Source organism: Rhinolophus sinicus, linkage group LG03 (assembly GCF_036562045.2).
Source record: "Rhinolophus sinicus isolate RSC01 linkage group LG03, ASM3656204v1, whole genome shotgun sequence".
NCBI lineage: Eukaryota > Metazoa > Chordata > Mammalia > Chiroptera > Rhinolophidae > Rhinolophus > Rhinolophus sinicus.
Genome location: NC_133753.1, coordinates 26,947,717 through 26,964,806, shown reverse-complemented (window position 1 = coordinate 26,964,806; position 17,090 = coordinate 26,947,717). Strand labels below are relative to the sequence as shown.

At 47.9% G+C, this 17,090-nt stretch overlaps 1 protein-coding gene across 2 annotated transcripts in view; it reads right to left on the bottom strand.

Annotated features, from left to right (window-relative positions):
* Window positions 1–2,541: 2,541 nt before the first annotated feature.
* Window positions 2,542–17,090, bottom strand: part of MAP3K9 (mitogen-activated protein kinase kinase kinase 9) — a 74,581-nt gene continuing 60,032 nt past the window's right edge. The window contains exons 9-12 of one of the 2 annotated variants that reach the window (XM_019733341.2): window positions 15,239–15,307; window positions 13,709–13,821; window positions 11,994–12,797; window positions 2,542–10,679 (exon numbers count right to left, since the gene is read on the bottom strand). In XM_019733341.2, the coding sequence (XP_019588900.1) occupies window positions 10,195–10,679; window positions 11,994–12,797; window positions 13,709–13,821; window positions 15,239–15,307 (1,471 nt within the window). In that variant the 3' untranslated portion in view covers window positions 2,542–10,194. The remainder of the gene's footprint in view (window positions 10,680–11,993; window positions 12,798–13,708; window positions 13,822–15,238; window positions 15,308–17,090) is intronic. The other variant, XM_019733342.2, reaches the window with a different exon arrangement.

Here is a 17,090-nt window from a genome sequence, read left to right as displayed (position 1 = left end):
AAAGGGATGAGGGGAAGATTCCATTAGAACTGGAAGCTGGACCTGGCCCCGGCCTGTTCTACCTTCCAAGAGCAGGGCTTCTTGAGTCAGCTTGTTATATTGCTCAGGGCAGGGGGCATCCTTGAAGCAAGTGGCCTGGGGCTCTGGAACATCTACAGAGGGACCTGGCATCATGGGAAATTAACCCCCAAACTGCTGTATTCACTATGGTTTTGCTCAATGGAAAAGTAACATATATTCCTTCTAGAAAAAGTCTTAAAAATTCCAAAAGTAGAACCGTAACCCTAACCCTAACACTAACCGTAATCCTAACCCTAACCCTAAACCTAACATTGACCCTAACCCTAACCCTAACCCTAACATTGACCTTAACCCTTACCCTAACCCTAACCCTAACTCTAAAAAAAAAAAAAAAAAAATTCCAAAAGTAAAGAACGTTTTTAGATCATCCATAATACCTCGCCATAAAGATAACAATTACTGACTTTCCATCTTTTTCTGATGCCTATCAAGTATTTATTTTAAGAGATGGGGGGGGAAAGGAAATACATTTTCTTTATATAATCAGGATAAAGTTGTTTTTTGAAGTTTTTTTGTATCCTACCTTTTAACTTATGGACATTTCCCTATTTCCCTAATGATTCTTGAACAATCTAACTGTAATGGCTCCATAACGTCACATATAGTTGTATCATACATCCAGAGATAGGAACCTAGCGTGAGTTATCATGAGGAGTCACTCTGAAAAAGGGATGAGAGACAGAAATGTGCTGCTCGCTCTGAGGCAGAGCCATCTCACGTCTGGTGCCTTTGTGTCTCTCTGTCCCTTAGGACTCAGCTCAGGTGTCATAGCCTCCATGAAGTCTGTGACTCCCCACGTCAGGCTAACACCAATCCATGATGCTCCTCTAGCACCGTCATAGCACTGACAACATTATTATATTAAACAGATTACTGTAGACTTCAATCTCTCCCACCAGACCATAGGGTCTCTGAGAGCTGGGCTCTATCTGAACAAGCTGTGAATCTCCAGTGTGCAGCTGGCACCTGGCACCTAGAAGATACTCAACAAATGCCTTGCAAAGAAGCGAAGTGTAAGCAACCCCCGTTGCCAGGCATTTAGACTATTTCTCATTTGTGAAGAGCCTTCATGCTCTCACTTTCTCAGATTCTGTGTTGAGTGAGGAAGAGGGTGGAGGGTGGAAGGAGACCAAAAGACAATCTTGTTTGGGTCATTTGTAGTCTCTCGAACCCTCCTGTAAATAATGTTGGGATGACCTGTAAAGTTTTGTCTGTATCCGACTTATTCTTAGGATACAAGTGCATATGCTAGAATCAGACACATCCCAGCCCCTTTGATAGCTGTGTGGCCTTGGCCATGTTACTTGACTCTGATCCTTACTTTCCTCAAAATAAAATGGAGAAAATGGGATCTACTCTTAAGGATGTCGAGATGTTATAAATGAGATAATGTCTGTCAAGTCTTAGTGCAATGTTTGGCACATTGTAGCCAGTTTTATTACTAAATGGACTTTCTGGGCCTATGTGATAAATTAATGCCATATGGTCAAACTGCTTTCCAGAACATGAGACAATTTATATACATGTATGCAGCACATGGTGCCTTTCATGGCATCTTCTCCAGCAAGGAGTTTAGTTCAATTTTCATCTTTACCCAATCTGCTTTACAAAGGTTATATGGGCCCTGGTCAAACCTACCTTGAAGTTCAGCAAAAGGATCTTTCTCCTCACAATCTAAGCATCCAGCATAGAATCCTAGCTCAATGTCACCCATCCCAAGGTTACAAAGGAAAAAGCTAAGAAGTATGGTGTGAAGTGAAAGGTCATGGCATTAAGGCATGAGGGTGTCAATTTTTTCCACATTCAGCTGAATAATGAAATAGGGGACTAAAAAGGCAGAGAATGGCCCCAAACAAAATTTTTCCTGTCTGCTTTCAGTCCCATCCCCACTCAGTACATAATCATTCAAAGTGAGAGCACAGAGGCTGCTTTTTGATCAGCTTGCTACAGAAGTGGCCCAGAGAGGTTAAGTGTCTTGCCCAAGGTCACACAGCTGAAAAAATGCCATTTGTATCAAGACCACAAGGAATCCATGACTCACAGCCAGCAAATCTTGTCCATAAGTATACAACTCCACTTGTATTTATCCTCTTAACTCCATTCACAACTTCACCAGCAGTGTCAGGGTGGATAATGACAGGGAGCTGGAGACAGCACACACTAGGGGCTCTGAAAACCAAAACTCATGATCTGTGCCAAAGTCAGCTGTGAGAAGAGACCGAATCATCTGGGCAGGCGCTGTTCAGCGTCATCTTCAGAAAAGCCGCCTGTGGTCCAGCTGGAGGTCATAGCCCCTTCAGAGAGGCTCCTCAGCCCCCTCTTGTGTCCTGCACCATATCTGTCTCTCTCTTCTGACATGTGAAAATTCCCCAGAAACAGCCAGTTACTTGGACACCTTGTTTAATTAAAAAGAAACGAGGGGAAAAGACAAGTTTACAAAGCACCACGGTAAAACAGAAGTCATTGTTGTAACAGTTTTATTCAAGTCTGTGTGTGCCTGGCGGTGAGACCAGGCTGAGATCGGCATTACACTGTAATACAATGAGAGGTTTAGCCATCGCACCAAGCCTGCTTGGCATCCCTAGTCAACAATTTACAGTACCTTGAAAAAAAAAAAAAAAGAAACCAAAGAAAAGAACCTGAAAATTTTTCTTCAGGACTTTTCTATTTTAAATATTGTTGACAAGTTACAATAACTTAAATCCCAAAGCAAAATGGGAATTCAAAGACACAGGGTCAGGACACACGGACAGGACACTAGAGCAGGGAGGGCCTAGGATGAAAACTAGTAGCTAATTACAGAGAAGGAAAACAAACACGTACGTGAACTTTCACTTTACCTGGACTCAAAGGCTCTAACAGGGGGAAATCCCAAAGAAAACTTTTCTGCGAAGTAAGTAGATAAAACCCATCTCCAACTCCTTTCCTTAATTCTCTAGAAGATACAGTCTTAGACCAAATCTGTGTGTGCGCACGGGAACGTGTGTGTGTGGGGGGGAGGAATGGGTGATGAGGGAAACGAGGAAATATTTGACAAGTTCATCATCTCCCTTCTTCGCTACAACTGGGTACCAAGGGCATGTAACTCCTAGATACAACAAAAAAGGCAAAAGCCTGGCTTCAAGTTCCACACAAGGAGCTACAATAAGGCTTCCAAACTCGAAAGGCTGGGAGGGACATTGAAGCGATGGCAAAGAACAGTAATGGGGCAACTGGAGGCTAGAAACAGGAGAGGAGCCCACAGGCCTGGAGTGGTCCTGGGAGAAGAGCTACAGAATTGACACATTCAACCCGTGTGGAACAAACCCTGAAAAATTGTGGAGAGGAAACAGGGGAGGAGAAAGCAGCCAGTGGAGAGGAAGGCGGCTGAGTGTCGGGAGGTTACAAGTTCTGCTGGGTAAGTCCAGTCACAAAAGCAGATGATGGGTTAGCCATGGGACACACTCCTCCTGGGACAAAGAGCCATCACAAGGTCTAGGTGTATCTAAGCTAGACTGATTTTATCCCAGGGCTTCTAAATGGTGGCCTAAAATGCGCTCAGAGGAAAATGAGAGACAACTTTGGAGCCAAGCAGATCAGCAATGTAGCTGCTGTGTGATCTTGGCCATGATACAAAATGATCTGAGCCTCAGTTTCCACATCCCCGGATGGGGGTCACACCTCCCCTCCCAAAATGATTGAGTTAAAAAAAAAAAAAAAATATATATATATATATATATATATATATATATATATGTGTGTGTGTGTGTGTGTGTGTATACACACACACACACATACATGACAGCACCTCCCACATAGAGGAAATGTAATGATTTCCTATAATTTCTGGTTATTCCCCAGGCCTAGGCCAGGATAAACCCATCTCTCACTCTGACAGTGATGAAGGAAAGAGCCATAGCCAGCATGGCTTCTGGAACTGGAGGCAGAGATAAATGATGAGAGTGAAATAAAGATGAGAAAATAATAATGATAGTAAAAAGGATACTGGTGGCAGTGATGTGATGTGTTGACGTTAGAAGGCTCCCTAAGGCCAGGCACAGTGCTACGGAACACCGCTATAGGCGGGCAAGGAAGTGCAAACACCTCCACCCACTTGAGTCCTTTCTGAAATCTGGGAGAGAGAATGAGTATGGTTTGTTCACATCTCCAGAAGTTCAAAGATGTCCCAAAAAGGCTTAAGAAAGGCTCCTCTCTACTGCAATCACTTACCTTTCCCTTAAAACATGTACACACCTCTAAGTGGCCTCAAGGTTTCAGAGAGGCTGAAAGGAAGCCAGAGGATATCAAGAAAAAGTCACCCCCAATTACAGGTCCAAAGATGAAAACTGTCCTTGATGTTTCACCGTTCTTTCCTATGTAAATGCAAACACTCCCAGAGCTACCACCTCACTGAGGACTTGAGGGCAAGGTCAACCAGAACAAACAAACAAGCCTAAAACCTCCTTCCCAACTCTGCCTGAGCACCACCACAGATCCAGACGAGGGGCAGGCAGGGCCAGGGCAAGGGCGAGGTGACTGAAGTGCTCACTTGGGTTGCAAAACTTAAGGGGGCACCAAAAAGACCACAGTTATCAAGATAAATCATATTTCAGTATTTTAAGTTAAAATGAATGAAAACAATCCATGTTGAATACAATACCAAAATTTTAAATAAAGTCAGCATCTGTCCATACAGTTGTCTGGGTGTGAAGGATTTTAGGAATGTGGACAACTTAGTGCTTTTGAAACTTGGTCTTGCACTTTAGTAAGTGCAGGGCAAGTAACACCATATCCACAGGGCCGTCACTCCCCAGGACTCTTCATAAAACCAAGCTGACCTCTGGGTTCAGAATTCCTGGATGTCCACTTCACGTGTCCCAGGAGGAAAGGGCTGTCTCTGAACCTCAGGAATTATGTCCCAGTGTTTCATCCAGAGACACCTATCTCGTTGTCAGGTCCACGCCTGCCAATCAGTCTAGTAAAACTAGGTTGTGGGTGTTGGCAGGGAGGGTGGGTCAGGCCAGTCAGGAGGGAAGATGGGTCAGGAGAAAGGCCTGTTTCCAAGAGAAACAAAGAGAGGTGTGGAAAAGCTCCTGGCTCTGGTAACCAACTGGGCCTTTCTCCATTTATTGTTTCCAGCTGCAGTTGTGAGCTAAAAACCCAAAGCGAGGCAACGGGGAGGGGATGCAGGGAACCAGACAGTAAGAATCAGGAAAGACCAGTCCTACTGGCTCCAGATTAAGGAGGGAGCCCAACCTTTGGAAGAACAAATGCCAGGGCTCCCTGAGAAGCCTTGGGGTGGGGTGGGGGGTGCAGGGTGCTTTCCAGGCTGAGTAATGGACAAAGGAGGGGGTGGGGCCTGTCAGTATCTCATCAAGTCTAATGGAAAATATTCAGTCAACAGTCTGAGATGAGGGGCTCACCTGGCCTGCACAGCCAACCAGAAACCCAGGGTTGGGTCAGCCTAATTAGGCACCTAAGCCCTGTTAATTAGCCTTAATCAGCCAGGACTCCAGTTTTTGCCTCCTGCCTTCCAACACTAGTGGTCTGAGGTGGCAAGCACCCAGGTGGCAAAGCCAGGAAAAAGCCAAGTCCTGAGGACTCCCCAGAAGCAGCAGTGAGTTTTCCTTTCTGATGTGGATTTTTATTTATTTGAATTCCTGATCTAAGAAAACAGTGTTTGCCTGAAAGAAGAGAGGCACATTTGAGAATGTGTTCCGAACAATTACTGTGGCTTGACAAGAAATCATCCTCAGGTCTGAAGCCAAAGAGAGAGGCCCGAGGTCTAGAAGGTTGAACCATGTAGAGCTGATCATTTTCCAAATGTTTCTGACCTACAACCCTCCTCCCTCTCCGCCCCACTTTTCTCCACAAAGGGAAGCAATCTAGCCAGGTGAGGATTCTCAGTGCTGGACCTGGGGCTCCAGGACCTTACGTTTTAAAGTTAGAAGTTCTGCTTCGTGCTTCCGGCTTCCGGTACGAAAGGCAGCATCATCCTTAGTTCGTGGTTGGGCTCAGAGATCCACAGAGGGGAAGAGACGCTGCTCAGGTCACCAGATTCCTGCCACCACGTTCGCTTACGGCCACAACGCACTGTGAGGGCTGCTCTCACCTCCCACCCAGTCCACAGTCTCTGGCAGGGCCCTCAGGAAAAGCCTGGCATCCCAGAAACGGCAGCACCTGCTTCTTCCCCCAACCCTTCAAGAGGCAATGGAGAGTTCCTGACCTGTCAGGGCCTCACACGCTAGGGTCAAAGGCACAGGCTTAATAAAACACGAGGGAAAGGTCAGGTTCTGCATTCAGAAGGGCCTGCTGGACGGACATTTCAACCCTGAAGCATACCATTCACAGTCATCCAGCCTTCAGTAGCCACAGCTCTGTGCTTGGTTAAAAGCAAGCTTGAAGAGTTAGGGCTGCTGATGAGGGGGTCTCCCTCCTCATAGGGGAAGGAGGCAGGAGGGCTCCCCAATATGGGGATTGTGGAGCAAGAATCAGGCCTAGCTGCCCTTGGCGTGTCTCGTGTCCCTGAGCAATCGTGGTCTGAAGGAAAAGGGCTTTGTGAGGAAGCCCATACCATGACACATGTCCCAAGGGTCAGCAGACCCTTTCCCAAAGATCTCTTCCAGGAATTGGCCTGATTCCAGTCTCTAAATAAATAAGACTCTGCGAGTGACTCCAAGAAATCAGAGACCTGAAACTGTGATCCTGATGCTGCTTCCCACCTCCCCGTCTCCTACTTCCTCCTCTGTCAATCAGACACTAATGGTAGGGATGACCTGCCTGCCAAGTTAAGTGAGGGAATTAGGAAGGATGCTTGTAAACATCAGGTGCTACATAAATGCAGAAAAGCACGTGCCTCACCATGGTCCTTATTAGTCATGCAAAGCCAACTCCCAATCACAACTCTTCCAGAAGCCAAAAGAAGAAACAGTCGGTGAATCTCCTTGAAATAAAGGTGGTGAGAACCACAGTCACCTTCAGCAGTCCGTCCTAGTCACTGCCTGCAGAGAGCCACGTGCTTCACTGACCTGCTGCTGATACTTACTCTCATTGCCCTTGTGAGGGAAGCAGGTGACGGCAGCTTTTACAGGAAGGAAATCTGAGAGGGGCAAAGGGACGAGCCTGAGGTCAGACACCAAAAGCAGAATAGGGAAGAGAGCCAACTTGTTCAGGTCTCAGAGCCTGGTGGCCGACTCAGCAAACCATCCACGCAGCTTTTTAATCTCTCTTCACTTGAATCTTCACCTTTGAGCATTTCCCCACCTCTATCAGCAAGGATATCGAATACAGAAGGAAAATGACGTAATTTTGCAAAAGTCGGGAGGAAAGGGTAGCATTATTCCCAGTCATGCAAACACAGGATTCATCGTCATCGTGACCGTTGTCGTCACTACCAGACCCGCAGGATGTGAAGTTAAGAGCATCCACCACAGCTCTTAGAAATAATACGAGGATAACTGGGACCTTTACTCAGCCCCTGGCAGTGACCTGGATGCCCAAGGGGAAAAACGGAGGATAATCCTGTTTAGAATCAGAGGAAGGAGCCAAAGGATCCTATCACCCTCGTCCACATAGTGAGCCCCTGCCAAGAGCAAGAGGAAGAATCTCTGAAGAAAGAGAAGGGAAAAGGAAGGCCGCTACTACCGCTGCAGAGGCAAGGGAACCTGGGCGGACAGGAAGCAACTCAATCCCGTTACTGTACAGGATCCATATCCCATCCCGACCTTGCCCTACAGAGAAAGAGTGTGGCAAGCAGGTTTGGAGGAGTGGAAAGTTCCCTCTTCTTCATGGAAACTCACAGAAGCATTTCCAGAACAATCTTGCTTCTTCCTTCTGAAGGTATAATTCTTCCCTTAGCACAGACCCAGGTCTCCCTTGTCGTCCCCCTGGATGGAGGAGTAAGAACTGGGTTCAACCTCTCACTCAATGGCAAGTGGCTGTCATTCAGTTTACGCTACCTCACTTATATACCACTTCCAAGAGAGATGGCTGCAACCTAACAAAATGACAAAAAGCAGGAAATGAGCAAAGGAAAAATCCCTGCCTCTTATCAGAGAGCACTGTCCAGAGCCAGCACGGTTTATATTACGCTGTAGGCCGTACCCCACCAGAGCGCCATTTAGTGGAGCCACACTTTTACAGATGTGTTAGTGGCTCAGGGGCTGGAGCTATAGGGAGTCCAGGGAGAGGGCACAGAACAGACCATCTGTGTCCCTCTCCCCACCAAGAATGAAGAGGAAGTCACTTGGTTTGCTGAAACTGCTGACAGGATTCACATTTTTTCCCTCTTAGCTGAGGAATGGGAGAGGAGAGGCAAACATAATCTCCCTACTCAAGACTAGGTGGGGCCCTTGAACCAACAAGGAACACTCTGAAAACCAAGGTCATCCCTTTTGTCATCCCCAGGGCAGGATGTCTATCATAGTTCCAGAGTGAGGGCGGTGACCATCCACCACTTGGATCTGTTTCACTGCTTTCCCTACTCTGGCATTCAGGCAATGCCAGAATTCAAGGAATCTGCAGGTTGGCTTCCAACATCTCCAGAGAAATATTCCATGATAAAAGACAGTGGAGCAACATTTAGAGAGTCTTGAGGGGAGAGGAGCAAGACCTAAGAACTCTACTCCCCATCAAATTGTTAGTTCCGCACAAAGACAACTGTTCACACTTGACACAGGAGGCCTCAGGGTAAGGGGAATAGTGAAGATACACATGAGAAAGCTCCAGAAGAAGTTCAACATTCTACTTAAGGAAACAAATTCCAGAAAAGTCAGAGTTGGCCGCTGTTGTTTTACTGCCTAGCTCATGGCCCAGAGCCCAGCATGAGGGGCTCTCTGTGCTCAGAGACAGGAGGCCTTCGTCAGTGTGCACCGCTTGGGACTTACAGGCTACTGTACATCAGCGGTTCACTAAGCATCTTACAAACATCATCGCCTCACCACATCCATGTTGGAAGGTAATGCTAATGGCTCCGTTTTACTTCAAGGGTGTCCCAGAACGGATAGCCTGGCTGAGAAGGAATACCCACAGTTCCAACGCCCAGTGTCCAGGACCCCTCACCCTGACCCCATCGGCTATTTGGGTGCAATGCAGAGGTATCTATAACCCAAAGTCCACTAATTCCAGGGGCTGCAGGAAAGGTCAACGGAAGGGAATAACACACAGAGATCAGACAACAAAAGGGACAGACACAGAAGCTTCATCTCTGGCATCCCAAGAAACTATTCATGGGATGAGCATATATTTGTCTATGTGCTGACGAAGCGAGCACAAATGAGCATATATTTGTATCAGAATCTGGTCTGACCATGTTCGGACCCCAGGCAGGAGATGGGTGCCATCAACAAGTGCTGGTTTCTTCCCTTCTGCGTTTTTCAGAAAGGAACAAGGATAGACAGACAGACTCTGCTACCCTCTTTACTGAAATTCAGTGAATTTTCCCTAACTCCCTTCCCTCCCCCCAGTTCTGAGGCGACTCCCCCTACCACTGGTTGGCTCAAATAAATAAGTGGGGCACCTGGAAGTGCAGGTAGGTAGTGCCAAGTCTATCAACTCCCATGCCCCACACTGGGGCACCTTGCCTCCAGTCCTCCAGCTAACATGAAAGGACTTAGGACACAGAAAAGCTCTTATCTCACACCAAACAAGATTCGGATTCTTGGGTGTTGGGGAAGAATGTGGAAGAGGAGCAAAATCAATCACAGAACATCCAATACTGGTGTTTGGGAAGGCTGAAATCAGGGCCAACAGAGGGACCCCAGGACAGACTCTGGGTATACCCAGGGGGCTTAGGAGGGGGAGCAGCAGACAGATTTGGCTGAGTGACACTGCAGGGTCACCCCAAAGGCGAGGAAGACTGTGGAGAGTGGGGGACATGCATGCACCCCCTCCCCTGGACAGCCAGAGCTGATACCCACAGCGCCTCCAGTGGACATGGGTAGAAAGGCCCTGCAGGCCGAGAGACCCTCTGAAGTGGCCCTGCTTCCATCCCTTCCATCTTCAAAGTGCATTATCAGTGCAAGAAGTAGGACTGGATCTCAGGGGGTCCAACTCTGAGAAAGGGCTGTGCCAGCCAGCTCCCCCCGCCCCCATATCCTCCTGCTTCCTCCTTGCCCACCCCTGACCCTTTACAGGCTAAGACCAGAATTCTTGCTGGATCTCATAAGGGGCAGGCCTGTGTGTGTTCAGTTCAGCTCTGCACAGTGGCACAGTGCTGTCCTGACTCTGGCCCTCTGCATCCAGGTCCAGAAGCGTCCGCTCACTGGGGGGCAGTGGCCCTGACTGGAACGGGAGCAGGGCTGGAAGTCCAGGCCGCTCTTCCACAGTGCTGCTGCTGCTAGCAAAGCAGGAGTCCAGGTTGCTGGGCGTCTCCGTGCTGGAGCTGTTGGCTGGGGAGGCGCTACGGGCATGGCTGGGGGACACAAACCACCAAGGGTCCAACCGTTGCCGGTTGGCAGAAGGACGTGGCCGAGGCAGAAACTCCAGGGTCTTGGGTCTTTCCAAGGTAGAGTCCTGCTGTGTGTTCCAGCGTCGTGGGGTTGGGGGAAAGACCACATTGGGGTCAGGGAGACGGGGGAATTCACCTGGATCTCGGCTGGGGCTGGGGGTTTTCAACATTCCTGGTCAAAAAGACAAAAGGAGAGGCATCAGATGATGGCACTTCGTTTCTGAGCCAGAAATATGCTGCTCCCTCCCCACCTTGCCATAGCCCTACTCACTTAGGATAAGATGAATAATACATAATTAATGTGCATCTACTATGTGCCATGCAGCGCTGGGAGCCCTGGAAATATACCAGTGAACTAGAAGGCCATGGTCACTGTATCTGATAATAATAATGAGACATAGGGGGGTCACATCTGTAATGAAATGACTTAAGGTAGATGGCAGCAAACTACAACCCATAAGCTAGCCCCGTGTTTGTAAATAAAGTTTTATTGGAACATAGCCACACTCATTCCTGCTCTCCCACTACAGCAGCAGAGTTGAGTAGTTACAATGGAAACTGTATGACCCACAAAGCTTAAAATATTTACTATTCGGCCCTTTACCAAAAAGGTTTGCTGACCCCCGATTTAAGGAAATGTCTGTTCATTCACAGTTCATTCATTCAATAAACATGTGATGGGAACAAAGCTAGATACCAGAAATCTAAAAAGGATGAGTAATATAAGGGTCTCTATCTCCAAAGAGATCACATATTTGAATTTAACAAAAAAATGTGAAGGGGGAGGGATACCTGAATCGTCAAATCCAACTGTCATTCATCCTCAAATCTCGTAGGAAGGGTATTGCCATCCCTCTCCTACTGGATTAGAGGCAGTTTCCAAGTCAGATCCAAGTCTTTTAGGGAGCAAGAGACAATGGTAGGAAAGACCAAGGCTGGGCGTATGCCTGCCCAGGTGTCACAGGTGTCATATGGTGAAGGCAGGCGTATGCACAGGCACTGCAATTTACCTGGCCACCTCTCCACATCCAGAGTCAGGCATGAGAAAGGGATGAGTGGCGCAGGGTGTGAGGCACAGGTGGACGCTTGCCTTATGAGTGTTTCTATCCTAATGCTGTAAAGAGAAGCAAGAGCCCAGCTACGTTGCAGAAAATAGCCATTCTGTATGCAGAGCAGGACTTCTTTCAGTAATTTCGTTCTCCTCTGCAGGGAACAAACAGCACCAGACTCCTGCCCTTCCTGTAGGCTGAAAGCACTGCACTGTGCACTCGAAGACCCAGTGCCTGCACATCTGCAGGGGTCCCAGAACCTGCCTGCCCTCTTTCGCTCCCCAGGCAAGACCCCCTGAGGCATAGGACAGAGAGAAGTCAGCCACTGTTCCACCCCAGAGCAGCATGTCTTGATTGGCTGAGTCAGAGAAATGGAAGTCACTCCCGGGGGAGGCACGAAGGCAGGAAAGAGAAAGGAGGAGGAGGGCAAGACTCACCTGCTCCAGGGCTGGGGCTCAACCCATTGCTGGAGGGGCTCCTGCTGGCTAGGAGAGCCGCTGGCTTGAGGGCCCCATCTGAAGGAGTCCGCCGGTGCCCACTGGGATGGGTGGGGGCTGTAAGGGTGACGTGGGTGGGAGTCAGAGATTGGTTAGGGTCTCGCTTGAAGCGCTCTACTCGGACATTGACCAAAGGGTTGTGGGTGCAGGGGGTCCGGGGTGGGGCATCAACTGGGCTGACAGGCATCTCATACACCATGATCTCATCACTGTCGGAACGCAGCAGGGAGCGGGTGGAGTTGCACTCGGAGATGGAGGAGAGAGAGAGCAGTGTTAGGGAGGCAGAGGGGTCTCCTAGTAACAGCATGGGCTCTTCCTTCTTGAAGAGCTTCCGGGATGGGGGGCTGGTGCTCCGGCGAGGACGACTGGCCCTCTGAAAAAGACCCTCACGCCTCTTCTTCTCCTCCCGGGCTGGTGGCTCAGGTTCCTCCGGGGGAAGCAGCTGGCACTTGCCAGCTTCCAGCAGGTCAAACCCTAGGCCTGTGGCTGCGAGAACAGCCCCACAACCAAGCAGAGCCACCTCACAGCGACGGTGGTGGGTGCCACCTCGCTTGAGGCTATTGGTTGGCGTCAGTTGAGGGGTACTGGTGGCTGAGTTGACTGGGGTGGGTTCCTCGTGGACTCCATCACTGGAGGGGCCATCCCCATCCTCTCCACGAGGGAATGGGATACAGAGGTAGGACTGGTTGGGTGAATGCTGTAGATGACTCTCCTCACTCCTTGGGCCTTCACTGTCCTCATCCTCTGTGAAGATGAGAAGAGGAACAGGAAAGAGGAAATGGGAACGAAGCAACAAGAATAAGATTCTGGTCTTTTTCTCCATCTCCAGGCCTCCTGAGGTCAAGGGACTGGGCACTGAACCAATAGGGCTTTACTCTCCACACTCAACTCTGACCAGTGGGAAAATCACTCTCCATTCCAGAGCCTGTTTCTCTGTTTGCCGAAAGGGGATCTGCTAATCTGCTCTTTCTTTAGAGCATAGGGACCCTCAACACAAGAAGCGCAGTGTGAGTTTCCTAGAACATTGGATAAAACAGAAATATCCCTAATTTTTTGCACCTTAAAATTGGAAGGGACCTTGGATTTCTAGAATGATATCCTAGAGACTTGTCTTAGGACTAGTTTCCTGGAAAGGATTAGAATCCCCTACATGGGTAAAGGCCAATCTACTCTATAGACTGACTTGCTATGACCTTGGAAATCTACAGACATAAGAGGACTACCTGAAAGAGAACCGGGGGAAGAACTTACCCATTTAGCAATCATGGGCAACACTGTAAGGCTTCCTTAAGAGGAAGACTGCAGCGTCTTCTACCACCATCTCTTGTGGACTCCCCACATTAAAATACCAGGAAACAGACCCAGAAAAGGGAGATGGCTGATTCAAGCCGCACCTTTCTGCACTCCCCTAAGGAGACTATAACTAGCCCCATGGGATAGAAGGCCAAGGGCAGGCTCCATGGCAGCAGTAGTGATTTAGGAAGATTCAAAATGGGAGTAGGGCAGACTAAGAGGGAAGAGGGTGGGGGGACCAGGAGTTGAGTAAGAGGAAACGACCCCCATGCAGTAATACTAAGGGTCCAAAATAGTCCCAAAAGCTTGGCCAAGAATTCCCTGAGGTAACAGGGGAGAATCAAGACGAGGGCTATGCTTACCCATCTCCATGAGGCTGGTGAACCCTGGCAGGGCTGGGCTGCTCCTTGGGCCCTTCCCCAGGTTGGGGGCACTGGACGACCACTGTTTGTATCCATCTACCAGGGATTTGAGGCTAAATAAGGGGAAATGAGGAAACAGTTAAAACTGCTTACTTCTCTTCCTCCATCCTCAGCTTCACGGGCCTGTGGAAATGTCCTTCCCTGTCTGCTTAATTACATCAAAACCCAAGAACCTTGGGATACAGGCAATAAATCTTACTGAGCCCACCTGCTTCATTAACAAAAGTGCACATGCTCTAGGGAAATAAAAGCAGTGGCATGAGCCATCCCCTTCACATGCTGCTATGGGCTATTGCAAGATCTGGTGAGCAGGCTGGAAGCACGTAAGGACTACCTAGCACAAGCCAGGGTCTTGCCTGAGCCCATCTTAAGGGAGAGGCCATCAATCCACAGACACTGAATACAACACATTGGTGACATTAGAAATACTGCAATGCCAAGACCTGTGATGCGAGGCAAGCTCTGGGCAATGAGCTAGCAGAGATGGGCCAGGCCACTCCACTCACACCATTTCTCAATTTCTCCTTCCAAGCTTATGGCATGCTTAGGCAACTTTCAAAGCCATCCACTTCTCAGAAAACAAAAACCAGCCAACAAAGCTGCACCCACACAGTGCACTTTGGGACAGACCTATGTGGGTAGGACACAGTGCTGTACTTGAGCCCTCGGTTTGTCTGGGACTGGAGAGGAAAAGGACAGGAGCTCACTTTCAAATCTCTGTGATCAGCTCACACTGACAAGCCAGGAACCCCAGGATACAGGCTGGGAGCCCCGCCTAATCCCCTTATAGACTGGGGGAATCAGGGGCCCAGAAACACTGGTCTCTTCGCTTGAGGACAGCAAGAGGGAGGACTGAGAAATCTGTGCTATGGTTGCCTTGGAGATACGAGGATTAGAACCAGAGGTGGCGCTCATTTTAGGGACAGAAAAAGCTGTTCAACTATAGCCTCCTCTTGCCCGCCCATCCTGAACGACCACCTTTGTCCTGACTTCAGGTCTCTGTTTCAAGTGCTATCACAAACACCAGTGAATTCAAGTACATTCCAGCCACCAGCGGTGTCCACCAAAAGACACAGCCAGAAATGAGCACGTTGCTAAACCCCTAGCTTGGGTCTTCTAACTGATAATCTTGTAACACCGCCTCCAGCTCTGGGTCCAAGGAAATCCAGATTAGTAAAGTCAAAGCCAGGGCTACAGATCAAAGGGTAAATAGCCAAGTACCGTCTGCGTAAAATTAAGGGTGCCCGGAGAACCCCAACAGGTCAGGGAAGTGGAGAACAAGCAACAGTCAGCCCAACACAGGAATTTTCCCAAGGTGCACGATGGTACTGCTTAAAAAAACAACAAAAAAAAACGCATCAGCACAGCCCGGTAATAATGAGGTTTGAGTCTCTGGCGTATGCTGTGAGAACAAGGAAATGGAAGGGGGATTATTACCAATACATTTGCAAGGGTGAAGAGTAGACTCACCCCAAGTGGAAATGTGGAGATTCTGATGGGGTACTTAAACCATTAGCTTTCTCACGTCTCTGAGGGGATCTTCAATGAATAAAGACAATCAGTAGTGGGCAGCAGCGGGCACATCCAGCTTAGCCTCTCCCACACGAGAACCCTCAGGGCTGCCCTCTAGCTACATCGCCATCCACCCTCCCCTTGTCCAGTCAGCAAAGCCTACACCATTAAAGAGTATTAACAAGATGGCCCTGCTTGAGTTGGTACAGGCCAGACATTCCAAATCTGTGTGACTGGTCCTGGGCAGCCACAGCATAATTGCAGGGGTCCTGTGAACCCATAGATACCCAAGCTGACTACAGATAAGAGTGTATGTTTCCTACAGATGTGTATTATTTTTTTAAAGTATGGAGATGCAAATTCACTTAACCTTACGAAATTCAATATAGCTTTTTGCCATTATGTATTTTCTTCAGTCAACAGGGACTACATTTAGAAATATTGTCATACAGAGGCTCTCAAAAATATCTGACATTAAGGAAGTCTTTACTCGAGACTGGATAGAATATATTTTATCTCTTCAATAGGAATTAAGAATCATGAAAAATAAAGTCACATATTTTGAACTCATTCAGAAGTTTTGAGGGAAAAAATCTATATAAGGAGGAAGAAAATCCCAAAGTTAATATTTGGTAATGCAAAATAAAGTTACTTTACTAACAAGACAAAAAAAAAAAATCTTTTAATGAAGCAGAGCCGTAGAAACTATTGGGATCCATAGCCACCCTCGGAAATCCTACCTAGAATCACACTAATGTCAGAAATATCACGGGATTCAGGGTGACAGTTTCTTCTCATCCCCAGCTCAGCTCTACTCTAGGCCAGGGCTCAAAGGACAAACTGAGGCGCTCTTGCTACTGTAGAATTCAGTATAGCAGAGCAATCTGTCATCCCCAGAGAGCTCAATCACTGAATTCCTACAATGCTTAGGTAAGTTTGCCCTCATATCTAAATTTTCTATTCCAAGGTATAACACAGAGAAACAGATTTTGGACATGAAATCTTAGTGTTTGGAGGAATACCAAGGGCAGTTACCTTATAGGTGCAGGGCACATATAAGCCTAATATTCAACCTTGGAAGCTCTTCATAGAGCCACTTAAAAAGGTAAAGGGGGTTGCTACTTATACTCACACTAGGAAAAGTCAAGAAACATGGTTCTAGATTCTAACACCATGAATAAGAAGCATAACCCGCTATGTTCATTCTTCAGGTATGAAAGAGAATTGTATGAGAAGCATGGAAGAACCATAGCAAATATGTACACATGCTCACTATGAGGCAGCTAATTTTTTTTTTTTCTAAATGAGAGCGCAGCTCACAGTGGCCCACGCGGGGACTGAACTGGCAACTTTGGTGTTAGTAGTAACGCACTCTAACAAACTGAGCTAACCAGCCACATGAGCTAGCTAATCTTTGCACTTCACAAAGATGAATTTATTTAATCCTCCGTCAACTCCATGAGATGGTACAGATATAATCCCTATTTTATAGATGAGAAAATATAAAGTCCCCCAGCTGGGTATGGTGGAGCCAGGATTTGCACCCAGGCAGGCTGGGGTCAGCATGCAAACTCTTTACTACACTACTAGTGACTAGCCTCTGAAGGACTGGAACTGGGTACAACTTATCTCCTAGGCCGCAAGCCCACAGCGAGAACAGAGGGGGAGCTCATACACATTAGTGTGGCTGTGGGGCGGGGCCTAAGAGAAGTTCTAGTGGCCCTTGAATTATGTCTAACTGCTCTGCCAGAGCTAGATTATTCTGTGGGCCGCTGCTTTGGGATGAGCCTCAAGTCAAGAGTCTCATAAT